General features: G+C 37.2%; 1 protein-coding gene across 1 annotated transcript in view; it reads right to left on the bottom strand.

Annotated features, from left to right (window-relative positions):
- Positions 1-7,803: 7,803 nt before the first annotated feature.
- mlip (muscular LMNA-interacting protein) overlaps positions 7,804-27,723 on the bottom strand; it is a 32,533-nt gene continuing 12,613 nt past the window's right edge. Inside the window, exons 3-12 of the mRNA XM_058379119.1 lie at positions 26,605-26,718; positions 24,350-25,930; positions 23,958-24,029; positions 22,544-22,624; positions 21,315-21,398; positions 21,151-21,207; positions 20,848-20,898; positions 17,504-17,548; positions 16,877-16,993; positions 7,804-8,829 (exon numbers count right to left, since the gene is read on the bottom strand). Coding sequence (XP_058235102.1) covers positions 8,641-8,829; positions 16,877-16,993; positions 17,504-17,548; positions 20,848-20,898; positions 21,151-21,207; positions 21,315-21,398; positions 22,544-22,624; positions 23,958-24,029; positions 24,350-25,930; positions 26,605-26,718 — 2,391 coding nt within the window. The 3' untranslated portion in view covers positions 7,804-8,640. The remainder of the gene's footprint in view (positions 8,830-16,876; positions 16,994-17,503; positions 17,549-20,847; positions 20,899-21,150; positions 21,208-21,314; positions 21,399-22,543; positions 22,625-23,957; positions 24,030-24,349; positions 25,931-26,604; positions 26,719-27,723) is intronic.

Below are 27,723 nucleotides of genomic sequence, written 5' to 3'. Positions count from 1 at the left end.
TTGTACTGGAAGAATATCTGGATGTGTAGGACATAGTGACATATACTGGGTGCATTGTTTTAGGCTAGAGCTTGTTTCAGTACAAACTGGATATTGCAAATAAATAAATAAATAAATAAAGCTTCAAGAAATGCAAGGAAATCAACCATTCAACCAAAAAATGTTGTTGTTGTTTTGTTTTTTTTAAATAAATGTCATTTCTCAAGAAGACCAATACTGAATAAACTAAAAATTACAACATTGTAATCTGACCAAACTTGATACCGGTGAAAACGGTAATCTGTGGGTGTGGACAAGGCAGGGCTGAGACAGGAGCTGGGTAAACCAGGAAGCGGACAGGAAACAATGCAAAAAAGTAACAGGAAGCAAAACAGATATTAAACAGTCATGACTTTCTAATGAGTCCCATGAAACATTTTTTACATCATGCCACAATTTTTAAAAGGACAAAATGTAAAGTTACTTAGTGTAAGCTAAAAAAAAAACCCCTCTAGTTTCTTGTACAGTAAGTGACTGTGACATGCATGTGGCAGGTTGTGACATGACGAGAATGTGGTTGCAGCGTGGACAAAACACATCATTAGGGCTGTTATTATGAGGTACAGCACAAGACACTGAGCTGCACTACAACAGTCCCATGTTTGTCAACATTATATTATTATTTAAAGTTTTGTATCTGATATTTCATTTTTTTTAAAAACTGTGCTCTAAATGTAATTTCTAAAAAAAAATGATAGTAACCATTGTAGGTTTTATTTAGAGGTATTTAACTAACATTTGTTAAGATTACACATCATTCCTTGCTTATAATAAGCAAATAATATGATTGTATTACACTTTAATGCTTAAATAATCCTTACATTATGTTTGTTTAAAGGAGCCAATTTGAAGCTATTTTTTTAATAATTCAATTCAATTTTATTTATTCTAACAATGCACATTGTCTCGAAGCAGCTTTACAGAAATAATTAAATAAAAAATAAAATAAAAATAAATTCGACTAAAAACAAAAAAGGTTAAAAAATAAATTCCTATTTATCCCCAGTGAGCAAGCCATGTGGAGCAGATATAACAGGAGAGAGATTTTTTATCTTTATTTATTTATTTATTTATTTATTTTGGATTTATTCTGATGTACGTTAGTGAGTCAGTGGTTAAAAGTAGATTTGGTATTCCCCTCAACAAATGAGTGTGAAATTGTGTAAGAGAGATAAAACACACATTACTTCACAGTTTGGTAATGTTTGGACATTTTGACTTTTTCTTTCTAAGGAAACGGTCTTTTATATCATTCTTATCTATTGGTATAACAAACAGTGAGATTGTGGGCTGAAAGGAGACATTACTCGGGTTAGTGTAGAGCATTAAGTCCATTTGAAAGTATACTGTGACATTCCCACAACTGGTTTCTTTCCCTTGAGCGAGTTGCAGTGTTTGTGAGTCATGTGAGAATCTCACTGTTAATGCAGTCATCACTTGCTGGGATTCTATGCAGATTCTATATCTTGTGTTACCTGCGAGCTTGTTTGGACAGGTACTTTTTGTATTTCTTTCGCAAGACCACATACAAACTACTGCTGGGCGTTCAGACGATGACATACAAGATTTCAAGAAGCAACGTATTTTGCAGAAGTTATCATAACCATCTACTGCTCCAAAGATAACGAGGACTTTATTCAACTATTGTTGAGTTTCGGCTGAATATGAATGCTCTCATTGTACTTTCACTAAGGCATTGTTATACTGTATATGTTTGTATTTTTTCTCCATTATTTATGCCTCCACCACTGAAATGTAGTTGGACTTTTGTGAGCTGAATGTGTAATTATCACTGTAACTCACACATGAAGTAATTAGATTTTCAAATTGTTCCAAACGCGGTTAATGTCACAGCGAGGTCAAATGTCTGAATCCGTTTTTCTTTAACAGCTTCCTTCTTGTTGTTTTTTTCTTTTATAAAAATACCTTTTCATCGCTATCTACTTTGCCATTGGGCTATGTGTGCTGTCCATCTATCAGTGTGTCTGTCTATCTGTCTGAGTTTCTCATGCTATGTCAGCAGATGAACTGATTCGATTTTTTTCTAAAGTCAACGCACAGCAAGGTCAAATGTCGGAACGTTTTTTTTTACTAATAGCTGTCATCAAGTTTGAAGGATATTTTAAGGATAGTTCTATTAGTAACAAAACAAAAGAAGTATTAGACTTGGTGGTGGTGGTGGTGGTGGTGGTGGTGGTGGTGGTGCTGGCATCAACTTTCACTTTCACACCAGATTTGGCTATACATACAGTCCCCTTCAAAAGTATTGGAACACCAAGGACAAATCTTAGGGGTTTTTCCCATACACTGAAGGCATTTGGGTTTTGGTTTCAAAAGATGAATATGGACGACAGATCAGAATTCCAACATTCATTTCAGGATATTTACATCTAGATGTGACTAAACAACAAAGAAAATGCCACCTTGAGTATCAGACTTTGACTTCATCGTTTAGGAGAGCAAGAGTATTGGAACGCCCTAATTTATAACGTAAATGACACTTACTATTTGCTTCCAAACTTCTTGCTTGCAATGCCTGCATCAAAGCCACCCACTGAAATCACCAACTTTGTGATGTGGGCAGCATTTTTTTGTAAATCTATGCTGCAAACCTGCGGCAAAACACAATCTGAATTTTTTTCTTGTTAAGACTGACTGAAAGACATTCTTAAAGATAAACACAGTCTATTTAAATATTAAAATCGTTTTTCTTTACATTATTTGATTTTGTCAAATCGGTTATTATTCGATAATCAAAAACTGTCAACGCTTCATAGTTTAGTGATAAAAACACTAAATTTGTCATGTCACCTGATCACTGTGTTCTGCTGTCATAGCTAAGCCTTTCTATCTGTCAAGCTATATGCATGCTCCTGCTGCCTGATGTGATATAAGCACCAGATTCTGACACTTCTCCTGCTGTGGCTCCTCTTTGCCCTTCCATCATGATTGATCCTAATATTCGACTCTGGCTGTCTTCCTTTGGCTTCTTCATCTGGAACTTTCTGCACGTCTGACTCGCCTTCTGCTGTTTGGGATAATCTCACATGGATACCCTAAAGCTTTTCACTTCTCACAAACAGCTTATGTCTCATCTTCCTGTTGCAGTCAATTATTTAAGCCGATACTGTAGACTTGCCCACAAAAGCTTTTAATCATAAACACCTCCGTGAACCATTTCCCAGGACTCCAATTCATAATATAAATAATTTATCAATACTGTAAATTCATAATCACTATCAAGTGTCTCTTCCTCTTGTAAGTAATTTTAACAGTCTCTCACTGACTAGCCATTTTCCTAACCCTAGGGAATACTAAATGCCTACTTAAGGGCCATCCATTACTCTGTTAGGTCATGTGATGCTTGTAAGATGGAGGTGCGGAAGGAACAAGGCAAACGAGATGTAGATGTCAGGAGCCCACACATCAGCGGTGGCTCATCCACTGTGCAATTTCCAATGTCAAACCTCAACAAATCCAATTACCTCATTTGAGTGACTGATAATTGAAACTATTTGAGAAACGAGGACTGAGTTCAATTGATTTGCTTGCCTAAATGTCACACAATATTAGGGTGGTGCAATGACCGCCCCATTTCACTCTAAAGAGTTAGTATTGCACCTAGTGGTCAAAATAGGAGCTACAGCATGCACTAATAGAGAGCTATTTGAACAGGAATCAAGCTGTCCCATGCTCTGAAAGTTTCATGAAAATGTAGAATCACTCTCAACTCACTAAAGAAATACTTTTGTAGGATATTTGGATCTTTAATATTTTGACTAAGGGAACTGCATGCTTTGAAGCTGCTCCTTGTTGATCCTAGTAGCTGCTTTCCCGTAGTTTGGCAAGTGTGTATTTTTATGATTTCACATTTCCACGTAAGGGGAAGTCAAAATATGAAAAGAAAAAGTTATAAAATGTTGGAAAGTTTCTTCCTTGTGTCGTCTCAGGACGTGTTGCTTCTGGCTCCCTCAGTAATCTAAAAATACAATTTTTGTGAAGCTGAATGTTAAAAGCGTTTTAGAAGAATGAATTGAATATAGACCATAGGATTTTTACTTTTCAATTCAATATACATCACTGTCTATAACTCCACCCATATCATAACTGTTTACATTGCTGTTTTTTGCACATTTGCTGCTGTTGCTGTTTTGCACACATTTCAAACTGCCACCAAGAGCTGCTATTACAGAAGAGTATATGTTTACAAGAAGGCTCTTTGTTTGCAGTTCTCTTATTTTTGCACATTGTACTGTATAACATATTATACAGAATGTATACTGGTCGCTATTTTGTGTACCTACCCTGTACTGTTTTGTTTTGTATTGTCTGTTTGTACTGTCTTTTTATCTTGCACTGTTTGCACATGATGCACTTTATGTGGCTTGGACAACTTCCTTTCAGTCCCTAGCTCTGTGTTGCTATGTAACTCTGTGTTGTTTTCTGTAGCACCAGGGTCCTGGAGAGACGATGTTTCATTTCACTGTGTTCTGCGTCAGCTGTATATGGTTGAAATGACAATAAATGCTTCTTGACTTGACGTGACTTGACTTGTATGGGTGCATAACTGTAAAGCAGTGGGCTATTTAGGGCTAAAATCAGATGAACAGACTTGTTTTGTTTCGGCAAATGTCTGTAATTGAGACAGCTTCCATAGGTTTAAGTCTGTAGTGTATATATAACACTGAACACTGTAAGCATTGATACACACAGTTCTGTTTGACTATACAGCCTTCAAACTGCAGAAGAGTAATTACTTATAATCCTACTATCTTGTGTCAACCTGCTTCCTTTCAAGGATTCTTGCTGATGGTGTATTTTCCTTTCACATCTGTAGTGTTTATTAGGTATCGAAACTTCACACCAAGTGTAAAGTTGTTCAGTTCTATGTATTCTATTGGAATAAAACTGAATGAAATCCCGGCCAGAAAAGAAGATAAGATGAGGCATGTGGTAACTTGTCAGGAGCAGTGACTTTGTTGCTGCTCGTCATTTAAAGGGACGCGTATAAATACATTTCTGGTTCATATGCTTCCTCTCAGGCACTTTGTGTTAACATAATATAATAAGTATTTCTGCCAAGTTGATTTGTGTGCCAAGGAAATAATGACAGTTTAGAAATGTTCTTGTCATCCTTCCCCCTCATTTTTCTCATCTCTCTTATGCAAAGTCCACACTGCTCTTTCATGAGCTATCTCTGAGGATGTCATGTGGTGCACTTCCTGCAGTGTGTACCCAACGCTTCATCCCACCATCACCACCACCACCCTCCTTTAACAGCTATTTAGTGAGCTTTGATTTGCTTGCTTTTATCAGGGATGTGCTTCATTAAACAAGAATGCTACAGTTCAACTAAGGAGACATGTAATTAGCCAAGGCCTTTCTGTTTCTAATAAGAACTCACCATTCAGCACTCTCGCCCTCTCTTCGCATGGAAAAAAAAGGCCTGATGAATAATGAAATGCTTAACACAGTAGTGCAAATATAAGAGAAAAGGTCCACGTAGCAGCTGTCATATTAGCTGAATTTTTTCCAAAGAAATGGCAAAAACTCTTTAACAAATATAATTGCGGAAGGCAGCGAAGCATTATGTTGTGCAAACTGTTCACTTTATTTTAACCAAATACAGCTGACATTTACAACAGTTAATAGTGCACATAATATTGAACATTTGTAAATAAATTGAATAAATACATTTATTTGCAACTCATAATATTGAAATCAAACCTTGATTGATTGATTTCTAGAACTTTCTTTAATAGCTCCTTATCCTTCACGCTGCTATATTTGGTGGTGTATTTGTGTCACTGATCACTATGAACCAGAAGGAGGATTTTATGGGGGGTGGGGTGTATGAAAATGAGCTTAATTAACTTAAAGATGTTTCCATTTGTCTGGTAGATTATATTTAATTATTTTTATTACATGTGAGCAGAATGAAGACTTACTGGAGAAGAAGAAAACCAAACAACTAAACCACATTTCTTTGTCACTGGTGGCCTTGTTGAACCAGTATTTGCATCATTACTTGGGAGCATTAGTGTTAGTCATCAGACGTCACATAGTTAGTTCAATAGAATCTGTGTGCAATTAAGGTGTCACAAATACACCAGTTTCTTGGAAGATCCCAGTGTGTGAATCTCAACAAACAGCTTGATGAAAAGCCAAGGAGCTAATTACACAATAATTCACCAAACAAATGGGGTGCCACCCTTAAGCTTACACCTTTTTTTAAAAAAAAAAATTTTTTATTATTTATTTATTTATCTTACTTGGTGCACATAATGTATCTTTACGGTATTATTCTTATGGCCCTTAGGGTCTGATTTATCATTTTTAAATCTACACTACATTCACTTTCCTATGTAAAAGATACACACCTTGAAGTAACAGTGTATACCATAAACACACCACCTACACACTCACTGTCAGTTCAACCAAGTTATAAATGATCACAAGCACCACAATACCCTGAGAATTACAATATAAGACTGTTGACTCATAAACTAAAGCTGAATCTAACCAGCAAGCAGATGAGCCACAGAGGGAGGAAAAAGAGCACAGATGCTCAGTTCTCAAAAGTGATATTATAAGGCTTATGGGTAATGGGATGCTCAAACCAAACATTTAATCAACTTAAGCCTGTCAAAGTCGGTTAGCTTTGGATATAAATGAGTAATTAATAGGGTTGCAGCATCCTGCCAGACACGGACTCTGAAACCTCTAAATCCTCAGGTGCTACAAATATCAGAGTAATTGGGTCCATTGTGTTCTTGACTGGGAACTGATGGGCCTGAATTTTGTCAGACAGGTAGACACAACTACTCTCTAGCTGAAACTTCAACTTTCATATCAAAATAATGAGAACTACTAACACTAACGTGTGATGTCGTGCTATTTTAAAACAGTGGTTAACACAGAACCTGTCAGCTTTACTTCTGTAGAACATGCGGTCATGACAGGAGTCCAAAGGCAAAAAAAAATAAAAAGTAAAGAGTCAGTGTGAGTTTGTGTAATAGGCTGGTTTTCTGTACCAAAATGATGTAATGACACTAGAAAGACATGCTCCACACTGGGGTAAAATGAGAAGGTATAAAACTTCACCAGGTGTGCTAAAAAAAAATGGTGTACAAAAGCTCGCAAACGAAGAATGACAGAGAAAGGAGATATTTACAGTGGCCGAGAGGTGGAAAATAAAATAATAAATCCAAAAATTAAAAAAACAATAATAATTAAATTAAATAAAAAAACCAAAAACTCAATAACAAATCCGAAAAATAATAACAAATCCGAAAACAAAATAAATCCAAAAACTCAATAACAAATCCGAAAAATAATAACAAATCCGAAAACAAAATAAATCCAAAAACTCAATAACAAATCCGAAAAATAATAACAAATCCGAAAACAAAATAACAAATCGAAAACACAATGACAATTTAGACAAACCAGAAAAGGTAGGTATAGATTGCGAATGGAATTCTTACCACTGATTGGAAGAGGATCTGTCACTCAAGATATACAGGAAGTACAGCAGGCTGCAGTAGAAAGTTGTTGCGTTTGCAGTTTTGTTATTTAGTCTTTGGATTTGTTTTCAGATTTATTGTGTTTTTGGATTTGTTTTTTGTTTTTTTATGTTTCTGGATTTATTGTATTTTTGGATTCTTTTTTTTTTATTATTATTATGTTTTTGGATTTGTTATTTTGTTTTGCACTTCTTGGCCACAGTAGATTTGAATAGAATTCTCAAAGCTATAATAAGCATCGTTAGAATAACAGTAATAATAACAATAATAAATCAAATTTTATTTATTTATTACAATTATTTATAAATATAATTGTTAGATTGATTGGGAATTAATTTAACAGCACATATAATGTATCTGTGTGTGTGTGTGTGTGTGTGTGTTCCTTTTAGCACTTTAACTTTAAAGTGTCAAATCAACATAATCATCAAATTTAATGTAGAACCTCTTTACAAACCCCTTTTTTTATTTCAGAATACAGCACAAATCGTTTATAATAAATACATACCAATGCTGGAAAGAAAAGATTTATAAAATACATACAGTTGTAAGCAGAGCATTCTTCTATAAGTACTTAAATAGCTTTACACAATAGCACAGTCCTTCAATCCGTCGTCACCTCAAGGTGTATAAGGGGCTGTGGAAGAGAGACAAAGTGTGCAAAGTGTGGACCTTATGGAGGCCCTAAGAAACAGTGAAAAGAAAAGAAAAAGTAGAAGAAGAAATCAAATGGTAGAAAAAGAAAAAAGGCAGAAGAAAGGAAAATGGTACAAAAACAGATTTGTGATCGAACTCCTCTAATAAGTGTACTGCAATATAACAGCCTTAAAAAAGTGACATGCATTTCTCGTTCACTTAATCAACAGAAAGATGACATTAAATCAGTGAAACAGCGAAAATGTATAAGGATAAACTCAGTAAAGTAATGACATTAAAAGAGACTGTCTTGGTTTCACTGCGTGATTTCACAATGTTAGAGGTCACACTGTTACATTTCTTTCTTTCTGTTTCTCTGACTCACTTATTCTGTGTGAACACTTAAATAAGAGTATACCGAGTTTCCATTTTCACTCCTTTACAGAGGTGAGGACACTTTATACAGAGATGTGCTTCTCGGCGACGGAGTGCTATGTTCCCTGGCCTGATTCATCACGTCCACCGAGCTTGACACACACTTCTCAGGAACCTCAGAGGAATCCCTCTCTCCTTCCAAATCTCCTCTTCCACGGATCTCATCCGTCATGGGCAACGTACTGCTGGCATCCTGCAAAGCAAAGTCTGATGTTATTGTTGACAATCAGCATCTTGGGATACAGACGATGACTGCAGTTTTTTTTTTTTTGGAAACTCAAGAAAACCTATTGATGGCGCTCTATTCGTCAGTAAGCAATTATGGAAGCGCCACTCTTGATGGATTGGCTCTTAAATGGAGAGGAGATAAACATTAACACGAGACAAACCACTGAGGCGTAATCAAAGTTGGTTTGAATGTAGGACTCAAAACTTTTTCCCCAGAAAAAAAGGTCAATTTCAGACAGCTGTCAAGAAAGCCTTGCATAATTTATGAGCGTAGAAAATCAGTGCAGTAAAGCGCTTATACTCTCCTAATCTCATCAACTTCTCATTTAACAGCATGATCATGAGCGTGATTCAGATTACTATTAAAAATCAATACCGCTAACAGTTACAGTTAAAAAGATAACTAATGAAAAGTTACTTTAATTACTGTTAATTAGGAAATTCATAATGCTAGTATACGCAAGTACAAATAAGGCTAGATATAAGTGATGAAGACAGAGAGAGAGAGAGAGAGAGAGACAGAGAGAGACAGAGAGAGAACTAGAGTGTTTATTAAATAGAACAAAGGTTCAGGAGAAGAGGAGGATAGAAACATGGCAATCAATGAATAGACAGCCTCGCTTGAGTGAGACACTGAATAAGGGAAGGCATGTCAATCATACACATACACACACACACACACACACCCCTTAGTATCCTTGTGTAGACCAATAATTGACAGCATTATTATTGCAGCTTTCCTTAACCTTAACATGTATCCAAGGACTCCTGCTACTATTTTAAAAAACATACACACATTTGTTTTAGTATCCTTGTGTGAAACAACAACTGATTATTAATGCACATACAGTAGAACCTCGGCATACGAAGGCTCTCCCTTTGCCTAAGCATACATCGATGCATAATCTTCTCCTTGGGAACTGCAATTTTGCAAGAAATCGGCATACAAAGCATTTTCGACATACGAACCAAACCGAACAAATTCTGTTTCAAAGAGTTCACCCACGTTACCAATGTTGCCTTAGGCATGTGTTCAAAAGCTATATGTGATTTTTTTGCTCATTTTTTGTTGACAGATTGGTGGTGTGGGAGGTCTGTTCTGTTTTTAGCCCAAGCTTAGTGGTACAACTTCCTGCGAGGACCCTTGACCCTTGGAAATTAGTAAAACTGGTAATACTGGAATGGATTATCTGCATTTATATTATTTCTTATGGGACAATTAGTATCGCAATATGAATTTTCACCTTAGGAACCTGCCTCCAGCACGAATTAAATTCATATCCCGAGCTTCCAGGGTATCATTAAACTATTAAAGTATCTAAGGAAGAAAGTAACCAAAGAGGTTATAAAAATAAAATAATAAAATAAAAATACATTTTAAAAAACCTGCAGTCCCATGTCCCCATAAGATCAGATGTCAGGTATTCTTATCCTTAGGGACATTTGGCCTCACACACACACACACACACACACACACACACATGAACACACACACCCCTTAGTTCTCCAATACATATGCTAAGCAGTCTAGGTCAGCTGTGCTTCATCAGAATTCCAAATAAGCAAATTTATTACAGCACAGTGAGCAAGGTAAGAACACAAATAGTCCAAGAATATGAGAAATTAAATAGTGCTAATAAAATATAATTATATGAAAAATGGTAATTAACATCTGATGAAATGAGCCACAATCAGTAAGCAGAGAAGAATATATTAAAGATAAGGATGAATAAGGAATTGTAATGGTTTGTGGTTTAAAAACGATTTCATTCAGTTGACTTGCTTCATCCAGCTCAGGGTCATGGTGGCTCTCCAAGCATATCCAACACACACACACACACACACACAATTTTTATTCATTCATTTATCTATTAAAAAGTTTGATTTCCATTACAATCTCTTACTGTATACAAATCTATATCTGTATTGTGTACAATCCAGAGAAGAAAAAATCATTCAGACTATTCTGTCACTCAGGCCCTCTTGAGTCCACAGGATTTTCATTCACGCTAAACCTATAGTGCTCTTCTGGATCAATAATCAGGACTGATGTTTAATCTGCTGTGTTCCTACTAGGAATGCATTCATGCCTCATGTTATCAAACATGAACAGATGTAGGGATTATAATAATAATAACATGCATGCATGTGCACTTTTAACCCAAGAGTGCTCCAAATCTATTACGATTACGTGGGCATCTTGATGGTGAATAGTCTTAGCATTTTATAATGTTTATTAGGTGTTCCTGGCATGACATAAGATCATCTTTTTCAATTTAAACATGATCAGATATTCAGTGTATGTGATGCTTCAGCAGTAACAGGCTTGTAAAGTGAAACAAATGCCCAGTGTTTTAAATACAAGGACAGTGAATAAGCCCTTAAATACAAAGATGGAACATTTTCATTTGTTTAGTACTTCACAATAGTGATTATGATCATTCACACACACACACACAACACACACGTACACACGTACACACACACACACGTACACACACACACACACATTATCTATTACTTAATATAGCCAATTAGTTAACCATTCTCTGTAACACTGAATCATTGTAGAATAAAAATCTTTCTACTGATACACAATAGAATGAAATGTATAAAATAATATAATGGTTCCTACGATTTTGTGCAGTATTATATAATCCATACTGTGTAATATCTTCTTCTGATGCTTTGCCTTTCAAGAAACCCAAAAACTTCCTCAGTGGAACGAATTGAGGATCAAAGCGTTCGCAAAGTCTGGCTTTCTACTCAGTCTTCAAGCTCAGGGCAACAATCCAAATGAATAAAGCAGAGTGATGAATAAATGGTGAGGCAAGACTTTGAGAGAAGATGCTTTCTGGTTTATTTTGTATATTTATCTGCTTACATTGGCTAAGGCTTTTTACACATGAGCAATACATCACGTTACAGGAACAGGTACGAGGTTGTAGGAAAATCTGCCGACTGTATTTCAATAAACTTTTTGTTTTGGAGCACAACTAGGTTTTGCAAATATATCCTGAATGCATTCAATTTTCAAATACGCCAAATGTATTACTGTCCATTTAGTTTCCATGGCAAATTTAATACAGTCCTAATTGCTGATGATGAGGAGAGGGTAACATTTTTTAATTAATCACAAACCCTCCATCTCTGTATGCTGATTTCCATTTTAATGGGAATGCCATCAGATCCAAGCTGGGAGGACATTTTGTTATCACAACCCTACATCTTTTTCAAATGACCCTCTACTGACAAAGTCATAAATATGAATGACTCCTAGTTTGTAGACTGGTTTTACAACAACATGCTGACAGAATTTGGCTGAACGGAGACCTTTTTTTTTCACTCAGAGAACAATAATTGTGGCGCTGTTATGACTTACTGCCTACAGTTTGTGTAAAATGTCCATGAAAATAAACACAGTGATTAAGATGTCAAAATACTTGCCGTTTCCTGGTGGAGGACAGCTCTTAAAAGCTCAGCACTTAGAAAGTCAAGGTACATGCTTGTATCACTGAGACTTAGTGCCTCGAGACATCACCAGGACATGCCTATTCAGGATTGGGGATCATGCTGAAAAAAAGCCATGGATTTACACAACAAATGTCATCATTTTGGCTGCATCTGCTCACGTGGATAGCTGATTTACCAATTTAGTCTCAGTTTCCACTCACTAAAGTCAGTACTACTGACCATAACAGAGCACCCAGGTCACTGCGTTATTTATAAAATGCTAAGGTGTGGTAGTATGTTCATTTAAGCCTTTCCATGTATGCATAGGCAAATTGAGTATGGTCTTAAATCAACAGCTTTCACAGAACCTCCCGTTTAAAAATAAGGGGGAAAAGCAATATTTTCTGCTTCAAATATTTACTCCAGAAAGAGAGATAAGTCTCCAGTCAACTCCCTTTCTCAGATCAAGCAACAACAATCCCTGACCTTATTAGCTTTTGAAAATAATTTTCAAAATATGTACAGTTTAATTGTTTCAGTTTATTTTTTTTATTTTTTTGCCACTATAAATTTTGTACAATCCTGCATACAAGATAATTTCCCTAGAAGAGCCATTACAATACAAATCCCTTCTTTCTGAGCAACCTGCTGGCCTAAAATAGTCCTAGTATTCCAATCACCCAGACAATTATATTAGTGGCTTATTATAAAATAATAAATTACTTTTTATAATTATCTTTTTTTTTCATCATTTCACAAAGTATAATATTTTTGTCTTTCCCAAAAGCTGTGAAAATAGAAATTCCATCCAACTGGAAAGAACATAACCGGTTTCAACAGTCTCGGTGAAGCCGGAACAAAGGTTTTGATGTGCAGATATACAAGCTGGAGAGAGATGATTCTGATACATCACAGAAATAGGGGCTAGATATAAGAAGGCAGGGGGGAAAAAAACAACCTAAAGGCTGACTGAGAGTATAAGTTCCTCTGGCATTAGGATTTCTATTAGATGCTGTGTGATGCAGTGAAGTGAGGAAGGGATGTCCAATCTTACCCTGAAACCACACATGCCCGAGTTGGTGCAGGTCTTCATTCCAACCAAGCCACACCTGAGTCTACTGAAAGCCAAGATCAGCTGATTAAACAGGTGCAGTCAGGTGTGGCTTCTGCTTGATTGGAATGAAAACCTGCTCCTACACCGTCCGAGAACAGCGGACATCTCGGTTCCAAGGCATGTAATATTAAGCTGGGTCCTTACATGAGCGTTTGATCATATTAAAATATGATCAGTGGCATTGTTCAACATTATTGCTATTAATTAGAAAACAAAGCGTCTAGCTTTATATGTTTAATACATCTGGCTTGTAATTCTGACTCTGAGCTTGTTGCCTAATGTGCTACAGTAGGGGATAAAAACAGCTCCTAGTTGGTGTATGATGCTTGCCACCTTTGAAGAAAATTGCAAGAAAATGCATTGTAAGTGTAAAGGTCACACCCGGATCTACTGCTAAACTGACTCCTGGACTCACTTTCACTTTTCTTGTGTGTGTGTGTAATATATACACACACACAGAGAACTCATTCTCATCTGGTAGTCAGAGTGTGTGTATATATATATATATATATATATATATATATATATATATATATATATATATACACCCCATCACTCTCACTCTCAACCACTTTAATGCTTTGTCAATCCATATTATGCATCTCAGAGCCTTCCATCCTGCATCATTCCTGTGGTTCTTGTTTGTTTTTGCCTCTGACTCTACTCTAGCTGTATTGCACTGTTTGCTTGTGTATTGATCCCCTGCCTGTTTAATTACATGCTTTGCCCGCCTGTTGATTTGGTTTGTCATTAAAAAAAGAAAGAACCCACTTGCTCCTACATGATTGGCAGATTAGATGACTGTAGGAATGTGCAGGTGTGAAAGTATTCCTAATAAAGTGGACAGTGAGGGTGTATTCTATAAATATTATGATATAAACATCATAAAATACCTTTACATGGAGGTTGTATTATAAATAATTTTTAAAAAATTGTCAGACTTGACAGATTGACAGACTGATTATTTCAGGACAAAACAATTACAGATTAAATATATTAAAGATTGTAGTCAAATCCTTCTCGTAAACCTAAACTGCAACCTTTTTAGAATGACCTTAGACCAACCCGAATGGTAATTAGAACAAGACTTGCTGCCTCCCACAGACCTGTGCTGTTCGAGGGAGGCAGATCACAGAGATTTATAGCATGGGAGGGACTGCAGTATCCAGATATAACCAGCAGAATTCTTACTAATAGGAATCTTTCAGCAGCAGTCAAAATGCCCTGCAGTGTTCATAATGGTTGTCTGTTATCACTCATTCTCTATGTTGTGTGCTGCTAGCTGAGAGAAGGGTTCAATAGATCAGAGGGTTGGGTATTCCAGGAAGTCATGGGCTGATGGTGAGGTGTGTATTATACATGTGTGATACTGGCTGGAATGGTGAGCCTAAGGTGCTAAGGAAAACAGAAGCAAGGCCATTCTAACTGGATCTGGCCAAGTAAAGTAACTGGATCTAGTCGAGTAATTGGATCAGGCTATTCTAACTGGATCTGGCCAAGTAAAGTAACTGGATCTAGTCGAGTAATTGGATCAGGCTATTCTAACTGGATCTGGCCAAGTAAAGTAACTGGATCTAGTCGAGTAATTGGATCAGGCTATTCTAACTGGATCTGGCCAAGTAAAGTAACTGGATCTAGTCGAGTAATTGGATCAGGTTATTCTAACTGGATCTGGCCAATTAACAAAAACGGATCTGGCTAAGTAAAGTAAATGGATCTGGCCAAGTAACTGGGTCTGGCCAAGTAAAGTAAATGGATCTGGCCAAGGAATTGGATCTAGCTAGTTATTTTAACTGGATATGGCCATTCTAACTGGATCTAGCCAATTAAAGTAACCAGGTCCAGCCAAGTCAAGTAACTGGATCTGGCCATTCTAACTGGATCTGGTCAAGTAACTGGATCTGGCTATTCTACTGTAAATGGATCTTGTCAAGTACCTGGATCTGGCCATTCTAATTGGATCTGGCCAAGTGACTTGTCTTGAAAATAACTTGCAGCATATCTTGATACTTGAAGGTGAAAAAGGTTAAACTGTGCTGAGCTTTTGTTGGCCCAACATGTTTTAAACTACTAAACATTAATCCATATGGGATCATCATCATCATCCTCATCATCATCATTATTATTATTAGTAGTAGTAGTAGTGGTAGTATTTATTATACCTTTAACAGTGAAGTAGATTTTGAACCAGAATTTGGAGCCAAATTATGTCATTTTCAGAAGTAGTATAGTAAACTATACAATACTTCACATGGAAATGAAAATCAAAAAGCCTGCTCCAGGTAGAATACTACAGTATATAGACAATTTGACAAAGATGAGAATAAGAAAGTTTCAAACTTCATGCACTTTATCGGCCATCTGCCTGTGGCCAGGCTGTAGTGCTCCTGAGACTGTCCTGGAGATCAGACAGGGCCATGTGGGCTACCATGAGTGCCAGAAGAGAGGTCCATCCATCACCAGCACAGTCAAATGAAATCCATTTAAATCACTCTGGTCTCTTGTGTGTTTTATTTTGTATGAAAACCTCTTGGGTTTAAGTTAGGGGAATAATAAATTAAAACGTGAAAGCCAGAAACCCATGCATGAAAGTTACTGAGTTGCACTAATAACTAGAAATGTTTATAGGAACGATACAACTGATATGATAGAGTATAATAAATCAGCTGGTGCCTATTTGTGAAGTCTCTCTCTTTCTGTCTTTCACACACACACACACACACACACACACACCCCTATGGAAACTAGCCTATGTTTTTCAAAGGTTAGAAAAAAACAGTAAACAAAGGAAGTAGATTATATATGTAAGAGCACAAAAGTATATAAACAAACTTTTCTGAAGACACAAAAAATGTATTTGACATTGATACTGTAGATGCACAACACAGCGTGAGATATAATATAATATATAATGTAGATTCTTGTATTTTAACTAAATGAATTTAGGCTGATCACGTTCTGCTTTATTAATTGGCAGTTCTGAAAAAGCAGTAGCACTTTCATTTATATCTTTTGCTCTAGTTAATCCAGTAAATCCCCTTATTACCAGTACACTGCCGTCCTTTTCAACTGAGGTATGGAAATTCAGAAAACTTATCTGACATTTATATATGAACAAAGTCTGATATAAACTTAGTTAGGACACAGCTGGCTTTGTTATTAGCTGTTCCGATGAACTTATATAGAATTTTATTGGGGAAAATAACGCCTTTAAAAAGCACTTGGGGCATCTCAGAGAGCAGAAATGGGTTTGATGTCCACCATTTATTTTACAAGTAAAAAAACACACACACATTTGGGAACTTTTCTATGAAGATATTGCTCCTTGTAGGCCAGTTAAAAACTTTAGAAAGTATATATTCTTAATGCTCCGAGTGTCTACTTTCACATGAGCCATTAACCATCACTGTGGGTGAGTAAAACAATATGAATGTTGAAGTCTTACCTTGTACTGATGGTCTGTGGAGAAACTATCTTGCTGTGTCTGATAATAACAACTTTTCTCTTTGTCATCATCTAATCTTGACATCACCACGGCTGGTCTTATAACCCCAGGCTTTGTCTGGAATAATGAACAACAATTTACTGTAGTGACTTTTTTTTAATATTATTATTATTATTATTATTCTTATCCAAGTCGTTACTGCTTTGCAAATCTCATTTACAGTGTAGGGTGTTTGATGCTCATGCTGTAACAATCAATTATACTGTATGAATTTGAGTTACATAACATCCAAAGATCAAAGCTTTTCCAAGACTAGATTTGTTTTGTTCGTGACAGATTCTCAGTTTTCCTGTGCTATATTTGAATAAATGAAAATGCCTTGCAAGATCAGTCATGATGCAATTCAATACAATTCTCTATAACTGTTAAAATCTAAATGCTGTGTTTTTTTTTCCCTAATCCAATTATTCATTGCTCATTCTCACTGTTTTCCAGGAGCTCTCGAATCAGCTCTGTCGACAGGTTATTTTCCGAGCAGCTCCTTTTTATTTGCGGAAAGTTCTTCCCTGTGTGTTCATTAAATGAGTCCTCTTAAAAAATCAGAGTTTATTTCATAGAAAGACCTACCAGTGTTTTCTCAGCAGGAGCAGGAGGATGGTGATGAAAATTAGCCTAGGAGAATCAGGACACATATTTAGTTGGGGTTTTGTTTATTTGGTTGTAATGTACTGTACAATCTTTTTGGTGTGCAAGAATGACTTATTAGAAAAAGAGATTAATTCATCTGTATGGTACACTGATCAGGCATAACTTTATGAGCAGTGAGAGGTGACGTGAATAACACTGATGATCTCCTCATCATGGCCCCTGTTAGTGGGTGGGATATATTAGACAGCAAGTGAACATTTTGTCCCTAAAGTTGATGTGTTAGAAGCAGGAAAAATGGACAAGTGTAAGGATTTGAGCGAGTTTGACAAGGGACAAATTGTGATGGCTAGACGACTGGATCAGAGCATCTCCAAAACTGCAGCTCTTGTGGGGTGTTCCTGGTCTGCAGTGGTCAGTATCTATCAAAAGTATCCTGTAAGATGCGAGGTGGGGCCCATGGAGGTGAAATACTTTACCAAAATAAAATACGCTTCCACAAGATTAAAACCGTTAGGTGTTCTAATATACCTATTTTTCTGGTTACATGTGGTCTCCCCTCTCCACCCCCTGGAAATAAAAGCATGCCTACACACACACACCTTCCTGAACTGCCTGAAACAACTAAACAGATTCCAGCTGACTTGTTTTTGGCAATAGACCAAAAAGAATTACTCTTGATAGAGCATCAGTGTGTGAATAAGGTCACCGGTGCAAGATTCTCCTTCACTGCCTGAAATTAACCTCAATCATGCTTATCTAATTTTTGGCACTATGCCCATTTTTTAATTTACTTGACTCAATCAGTGTTAGTCAAAAAATTTGTCACATTTCTTTTTCCATTCAGACGTGCTCCTGCCGGGAATTACATTCACTACCAAGATGCTGGAAATGGCTGTAGGTGCTCTTTTTTCTGGCTGCTCCTCGTCTGTATTGCATAAACCATTCAGGAATTTTCAGCCTTCTTATAATCAGTCTCTAATGAGTAGGAAAACCAGCTGTACAGTTTCTATGCCACTGGTTATACTTCATTTTTCTGTCATTATTTCAGTAAAGTCTTCACCCTGGACAGTGCCATGGTTTATCTGGAGCCTATTGCCAGGAAACAGCATGTAAGTTAAGCTTATGATACACCCTGATGGGACACCAGTCCATCACTTGGCATCATGCACACACCCATTTACAGCTTTGATCACAGCCAATCAAATTAGTCTCAGGTTTTCGTGAGATGGAAGGAAACTGGACAAGGAGAGGATATGTAAACCTTACAAAATATAACCCAAGATGAAAACAGGGACCCTGGAGCTTATACACACTGTGACACTGTACTACACTTAATTTGTATCTGTTGGTTGGTTGTTTTTCCAAAATTCTAAAAATTTCCAAAATTCTAGAAAATTGTACAGAATAAAATAATATGATGTGTGGGGTGTCCCTACAGACACACACACACACACACACACCCCTCCAACTATATTACACCCAACAGCAGACCCATTAGAAGAATTATTTCATTCTAATATTTATGTTTTATCAGACTATTCAGTATTATTGAGTCAGCTTTATCTAATGACATCTTAAAGGAAATCAAATACATAAAACAACACTTTATATTATATCTTTGCAATACTATTAGCACTTACTATTTTACTGCTGACTGTCAGTGATACTTGCTCATTTTACAATTTATATTAAATATAATAAAGCAGGACCTTTCTACAAATGATACTAAAATAATAATACAGGAAGAGGATGGTTCCTGCTGCATAAAGCAGAGCTCTTCTTGCAGTTTTTAGTTCATTCATGTTAGTACATTTCTGGTATTTGGCAGACACCCTTATGCACAGCAACCTACAATTTATGTTATTTTATACAACTGAGCAGTTGAGGGTTAGGGTCCTTGCTCAGGGGCCCAGTAGTGGCAGCTTAGCAGACCTGGGACTTGAACTTACAACCTTCCAATCAGTAATCCAACACCTTCACCCCTAAATTATCACATCCCCCAGTAACAGACTGCTATCTGCTCTTAGCGTGAAGCGATCTCTGAAATGAAAGGACCCATCTGCACACATGTTTATATCTATGAGCCACAGAGAAAAGACATAAAAAAGTACATGCATTAAATGAAAAACTTATAAGCTTTTTATTCATTTAATGACAGTATTTTGCACTTAACAGCTGCATTAGGGTGTAAAAGCAAAAAAAAAAAAACAGGACAGATTATATTTTTATTTTTGTGATGCTCCATTCTCATTCCAGCACATACTCTAATTGTATGTTAGTGATATCTCGAAAAATAGGACCATAGCCATACAGCCATTGCTTACAGTGAATATTAAGAAACATTTTTATGTTCGTGTTAACAGTTAAATGTGTGTCACGTTTCAGAAAATGGTTTAGAAGTTCATCTCAGTGGATTGGTCAGAATTTTCTCCCAAAAGCATGTGCCCCATCAGAGTGCCTCAAGCATGGGTGCCTCCTGTACTGACTGGGGAGGCAGAGTTGTGCCCCAGAGGATGCCCCATAATAACACATCAAACATCAGCTGTTACTGAGGGTGGAATTTACGATATGGAATTTTCTCTGCCTACTCAGCACACAATTCAGTGAAGAGGCCGCCGAGTCCTGCTTTTCACACTTGACATAGTTCTAAACATTCCAAACCCTAGGTAAAGGGAATCTTGGGTAATCTTGTTTTTATGTTTTACACTGCTAATACTTTACCCAGGGCTTGCTAAGCATCTAGATGTAACATTCTAACACTGCAAAAGTGCAGGGCTTTATAACCCCTTAAGCATTGTGAAACGTTCCTGAAGCTGGGGTTAAAAGCAGGGCTTAGAACAACAATTACCTAGTGTTTAAAAGTCCACTTGTGGCTCAAATGTGGTTTGGTTTCCACTTCTGATCTCACTATTTGGCATAAAACCTTTGCAATTTCGTCTTAAAATAGATCAATTGTCTCAACTGTTTCTGCTTTAAAAAAGCATTCCACTTTAAGAAACCCGCTAATCATTTTGTGTAAAGGTCATCTGAATGGCACAAAGGATAGTAGTGGAGCTCACCTGTTTAAACACAGATTGTCCACTTGGTCATTTGGCAACGATATTTATATCATACTGTCACATTGTGACTTTGCTGAAGCTCTCGGCATGCATGTGAACACGTGTAAGAATGTGTCCTGGTCAGTGTCACCACCCCCAAAAGGCATCTTGTATTTACAAAAGCCACAGTTATGTACACCTACTGTTTTCACAACTTATGTCACATTTTAATGCTAGGAATGCAATGGTTCAGCTTCTAAAGAATTAGCAATTTTGTTAACTTACGTATTTTGTTTCTCGTCCTAAAGATCTTGGTGACGGTGATGGTGTGAGTTTCTGTGGGCAAATGTGGAAATTGTAAGATTATATTTCCATTTAAAATTCTAAAGACTTATTGGTATATTGTATCTGTAAGTTTTCAGTGCAACCGCTTTATTTCTCAACATTTATAACCAACGATTTTTCTTGTCAGTTGCTATTTTTGAGATTATCAGATAATATCAGACCTGGGAGTTAATTACACATTAGAAGAATGCAAAGTGCTGCACATAATTATGAATGGCTTCTGAGGCACGCTAAATTACACACCCGTGTTGTCTCAGATGCCACAGACTTCGGGGTGAGTTTAGCAGGGCTCGATGCTTCCTGAAAGAAATTGTATGAACATGTCACAGAAAGCATACCACAGTTTAGCGCTAAATAGTTCAAAGCCCAGGTACATTTGGAGTGTAGACAGATATAGATTAGCTTACTGCTCGGTTTGAGTCCTTTAATACTTCATCAATCACTTGATACAGCTCTGTGGACTGCTGTCGGAGCTGGGCAGGGCTGCACATCTACACACAAGAAATACGGTTCAGTGGCCTCAGAATTTCATTCTAATTTCTAGGAATCAAGGATTTGAATTCAATTAACAGTACATGTATAATCTAGCCATAATTCCTGAATTCATACTACTGAATTAGTGACAAACTAAAAAAATGTACTAATAAATTATAATAAAAAGCTAACCTTAAGGATGTGGATAATTATTATAAATCCATGCATGAATAACAACCACCTGTTTGTTAGTTTTTCATTTCATTTCATTGTCTGTACCGCTTATCCAATCTATCCTCAGGTCACAGGGAGTCTGTGCCTATCTCAGGTATCAAGGCAGGATACACCCTGGACAGAGTGCCAACCATCACAGGGCACACACACACACAATTTAGAGACACCAATCAGCTTAGAAGCATGTTTTTGGAAACCAGAGCACCCAGAGAAAACCCACCAAGCACGGGGAGAACATGCAAACTACACACACACACACACACACACACACAGTAGTGGGAGTGAGACCTGAACCCAGGAGGTGTGAGGTGAATGTGCTAACCACTAAGCCACAGTGCCGCCCTGTTTGTTTGTTAATGTATTAATTATCACAGGAAACAAGCATGCTCTATTTGAAAGAATAAGAATTAAAGCAACGTCATTACAGATTATTTGCCTGTTTATGTGTAGCTGCCTACACAAACATCACTGAATGCCGGTGGATTACTTTTATAATTTATACTGACTACTGAACACAGAACGAAGCACTATTAATAAACACAGATCGTTGCATTTTAATCCATTTTGTGCTGTTCTTAATCCATTGTAGTACTAGTACAAGCTCTGGTTCGACTAGGGCTCCTTTACCCACATGAATGAAATGAATACAGTAACATTATTAATTAGACACTATTATTTATTGACATTTAAAACTAGTGTTCTGTACGATTATTTTCTTGTCATTGAGTGTTAGATAAAGCATGTTTGGTTTAGTTGAGCCGTTTTAATTAACTACAGTAACAAGCGTGTACTAATGTTCATTATGGTTAGCTGTTCATTAGTTTATGATTAGTGCCTTAACTCATAATTAAGTGTTAATTCAGGTGTTAGTGCATGATTATTTGTATACTGTTATTGTAAATTGTCACCCAGTTTGCTTCTGCTGTACCTGAGAATGAGGGTCCTCCCATGCAAAACTGTCGCTGGGGTCCAGAGGATCAATATTCTTATTAATCTCATCATCAATTGCCTTAAATGTAAAGAATAAATATTAAGAGCACTTGCACACCAGAATACAGCACCCAAAATTTCACGTGTTCACATTGGCATTTTATAATGTTGCTGTTGTATCTAACCAATTTCAAAGTTTATACTTTAACGTCTTGGTGTGTGACATTATAAGTCTCATTCTTATTCTGCTACAGCTTTAGAAAGAAAGCCTGCACTATTAAATGATATATCCAAACCAACCCAGGCAGGGGAATAAAGAGCTGGTGTGAAATTTGAGCTGTGAAGTGTCTTTTTCAGAAATGTTTACAGGCTGAATGAAGCACTTTTAAGGGGTCATTACTGTGGCTCCCAGCAGAGTTGCCTCATTCCCGATGGTGATTATTCGTCCAGATATCAAAATGTTCAATAAATCTGTTGTGATGTGGAGATGTAATGTCAGTAAACAGTGCTGAGTGTTTAGAGTACCTGTACTTCAGGGGCAGAGACCTTGCCAAATAAATTTTGAAAAAAATTAGATTTAAAAAGATGCCTATTTGTGCTTAGAATACGGTCAGATTGTGAGACAGCATCCCTGAAGATGTTGGTCTTTATCACCTACTTGTGTGCAATTCTAGACAAAGTCTAGACAAAACTCCTCATCCTGATGGACATTATCTAGCAGTCTCACAGGAGCACACCAGTAAATTGACACACATTCCCAGTTTAATTTGGGGGGAAACTGACAAATTACGTACATCAGTATAAGCTCTAAGGACATAAAGACTTCCAGGATAATTGATTCCGCCACGTTTTACACAAGATTTAGCATATCATCACACATATTTGGACTAAAAACCAAATGTTATGAACAACAAACACTAAAACCAGTCAGAAATCCTGTGTTTCATTAAACTCCTAATGAGAGACCCTTGAATTTTGCTTTATAATATCACTTATTCTAGATTTTTGCACCATTTGCACCAACGTTTAATTGTTTTTGATGAATTTATATTTAATATACAGTTAATAAAAATTAAATCAATTTATAAGCATTTTAAGGTCAACTGTAAAATGTTTAAACTTCTTGAGTTATTGTAACTATGCTAGGTTACATCATTTTTTTAGTCTCTAAGGAGTCTACTTGGTTTGTATTATAACAGTATTTTAATCCATCTTTTAACTTGGAAAAATGAGTTATTTATGCTAAATCTATCTAATAGGTAATTGCTTGAATCCACAATTGTAATCAGACTGAACAATCCAAAGATGTACTTAAACGGCAGAAATAACAGTGGATGTAGTGATGAGATCAGTAGAAGGTTCTAACTGCACAGTAATTATGCAGTCTGTCATCCGTTATAATAGTATCTCACCTGCTGTTCCTGAAGGAGTGTATTGGTTGGAATAGCAGCAAAAGCCTTGTAGGTGGACTTGATCTTGTGTGTCTGTTGGAATGGAATGATAAGAAAATAAATAGAAACACAAAAATAAATGAAATGGGAAATCTGGCACCTACACCATGTAAAGAATTGATATAGATTTTCCTAATCTAATGAAATATCTACTAAATAGACCTGCATTCAAGCTTTCCCATTTAGAAGGATTTATAAATCTGCTTTCCTGTTGGTGAATATCATATCAAATTTCTCAACAATGTGTGGGGTCTTCTTCAAGAAGGATGCCTGTCGTAGTCTGAATGCCTTTCTGCTTGTTAATGTATACAAGTAGTGTACAACAGAGCAGCATGTGTGTGAATACCACCTACCTTTTTGTTAACCCTGTCTATATGATCTGGACTGCTTTCCCTTAGGGATGAAGTAGGCGAGGAACAGAGGGAGTAAGAGGGAGAGGGGGAAAGGTGATGATAGGGAATTGCTGGAGATGATGATAATGTGCAGCGGTCTGATGTAGAAGTGCCTGGTCTTGATGAGGGAAGGACTGGTGAAACAGAAGGTGTGTTAGAGAGGTGGGTGAGGCCAGCAACCCTTGGGGAAGGAGAATGTTGAAAAACTGGTGATAGTGAATGAATTCTCTCTAGTTCTTGGAAAATTTTTGTGTTGTTTTGCAAATGAGAGCCTGATTTGACATCTGTGTACTTTGGGACTGCTGAAGCTAATCTGTCTTGAGACTGTTGAATGGGTTTGGGATCAGGGGTAAGAGATCGTTCATGTGCCATTTGCATGGGTTTTAAATCAGAGGATGATGTCTGAAAAGGTTTTGTGTTTCTTAAAATAGGAGAGGTACCATTTGATTTGTGTACATTTCCTTCCATTTGGGGCTCAGGAGAAACAGGCACTGATCTGTAGGATGATGTACCAAGCAAAAAGCTGGGGTCTGTGGATACATGAATGCCTTTTTGGGTTTGTTTGTACAGAGGTTCTGAATGAGGCACCAGTGGAGAGTAGCTTGACAAGCTTGACAAAGAGCCTCTTCCTTCTGGTGTTGGTATAATCCTACTTCTAACTGCATGCATGTTAGCATCATTTGCATTTGTTGTTTCCACTGTTGTTGAATAGAGGCATCCTTTGTCCTGGTTCTTGGGTGACACAGGCTCTGTCTCAGCGATTAAACCTGGGGGCTTTGGTCTTGCTTTGCAACTGGGATCGGTACAAGTTGTGCCTTTAGACACGCAAGACTTTGCTCGTAAGCCCACCATGGGAGGTACAGCTGAAGCTGCTGAACAGGCTAGACAGGAGGACATGTAGACTGGGCTAATGGGCCAACAAGGAGAGTATGGCCTCTTCAAGGCAGAAGAAAGGACTGGCAAACGGCCCTTTCTCAAGATGGCTGTTAATAATGACAGTTGTGTGGGTGGGGGCCTGTGACGGGCACGGGTGGACATGGGGCATGGCGAGATGCTATGTTTGTTGCAGTCGAGTATCTGGCAGGAGTTAAGTTTCATCTGCATTAGACTGGAGCCAGGAACAAGTGTGTGGCACTTGATTTTCATCACTGACGGGGAAAAAGCCCCTGACCTCACAGACGAACAGGGGGAGACAGAACCACTAGGAGATAGCATTCGGAGTGCTGACCAGCCTGGGTCCTGCTCCCAGCACTCAGAATGGATTGACTCTTTGGAAGAGAAAGGAGATGTAAAAAGTTCTACAGAACTGACTGGGCTCAGGACCTCCTCCTCTCTCTGAGATTCAGTGTTTAAATACAGCCCTGAGTTGATCTCAGCTCCAGTGTTGTGATACCCTAGCTGAGGAGACACTGGGTGTTTATTAGCAGATGTCACTAGGGCGCCAGCGCTAGGCTTTGGACTTGTGAATCCTATTTCAGCATCAGCCACAGCTGGGGTAGTAGGCAATGGGGCAACAGCTGACTTGGTAGTAGATTTATGCAGCTAAAAAAAAAGAAAAGAAAAGAAGAAAGATATAACATTAGCAGGAACAGTAAATGTTTTGGTTAATATGCACATTTCTGTTCACTAATACACAGTACCACTGGATTTTGCCTATAGCTGCCTATTTCTCATTTATTTAATCTTTTTAATACACATTAAATGCCATGATCAAATGCTCATAAATATAAGAAGCAAAGTAATAATTCAATGGTTACTTGTCCAAGATCATTGTACCCAGTAACCAACAGATGGCATTTGCATTGTAATATTTAGTAATATTTAGTTCATGTTCAGTAGCTACAGTATTTAGGTGCGTGCTAGAAAGTGCTGAAAGCTCTGCTAATGACGTTTTCTTATGGAAAGCTCCCTGTAGTTTCATCCACCCATGCATTATCTGGGCTGTTTATCCCACACAGGGTCACAGGGAACCTGGAGTCTATCCTAGGGGGACTTATGGCAGGAGAAACCCTGGAGAATCAAACCTCTAACTCTGAAGATACAAGGCAAACCACTAATCCACTGTGCCCCTGTAATTTCATATTAACTAAACACACATATAGCTAAATTCCAAACAACTGCCAGACAATTTGTAATGGTTTGAGTATAGATACAATTTCTGGGATTTCTTTATCTCATGAGGAAAAAAACAAAAACAAAGATAAGTTTGTGCTCACCTGAATTTCAGAGTGCTTGGTTATCTCTTGTTGCTTCATGTCACTAATGTACACAACCTCAGCCTTGTAAGTACCTTCTGTTTTTCCCTCTGCGGTGCCATGGTCTCCTACAGCCTGCCATGTGCACAGAATATGTTTCTAAGCCATGTAAAAACTGAAACATCACCCAAATCACAGCAACCACAATTACATGGTGGAAATGAGAGGGTTAAAATCCTGAAATTGCCAAAGCAAAATGATCCAGTTGGAATTTTTTTTTCTGGCTCACCCACTGCTTAGCTCTCCAGGAGCTGGGCAGAAGGCCATATGCTTATTATTGACCAAGGACAGAATTAGAAAGGGGAACATTTTCAATGGGAGGGATGAGTTAAGAGGGAAACAAATTACAAATCTCTAGACCTTCTATGGCCAAGATATGTCACTAACTGTGTGTTGTCCTAACCATAAACTGGATTTCATTCAACTTTCATTCAGCTTAGCACAGAGCCCTTTAATAACTTTTAATATATACAATTAATGTGCCCTATTTGCACTTTACAACCCTGAACACACCCTAAAAACAACACTGTGGCTTCTAACTAAGATGAACTGAACTGCAGAATATGAACTCTAACTGACGAATGACAAGTGACAAGCAAGCTTATGCTTGTTAGTCTTAAGGTTTGGTATTGTTCCTATAGTTTAAAAGTAGACATGTTCTAGATGCACATCATCCAAAAAAAAAAAAAACTGAAAAATGATTGTGACCTCTTGTAGATGTCATTATAGAGTGTCTGGTATACATTAATTGATTTGTGTGTGTGTGTGTGTGTGTGTGCATTGCCCTTTACGCATGCGTTTTTTCATTTTTTTCTTACCTTACTCACAGCCAAGAAAATCTTAAGCTGGTTAAGCTATGTCAATTCCTTAGAAATGGTCCTGAATAGACACATGATCAACTGAAATTTTATAATTCTCTTGTTTGTTTAGGATTTGGGAAATAAAGCCTATGGCAGGAAGATAACCTCTTCTTTCTGGATACAGTAGGTCATCTTTCTAATGACTGGAATAGCTGTCTGCAGTTTTAACAAGCACTTTTCCTCATTATTCAGATATCGCAAGCAGACTATATTTTTTATG

The sequence above is a fragment of the Hemibagrus wyckioides genome, linkage group LG03 (assembly GCF_019097595.1).
Source record: "Hemibagrus wyckioides isolate EC202008001 linkage group LG03, SWU_Hwy_1.0, whole genome shotgun sequence".
Classification (NCBI taxonomy): domain Eukaryota; kingdom Metazoa; phylum Chordata; class Actinopteri; order Siluriformes; family Bagridae; genus Hemibagrus; species Hemibagrus wyckioides.
Note: the sequence above shows the minus strand (reverse complement) of the source record. Positions and strands in the feature narration are given on the sequence as shown.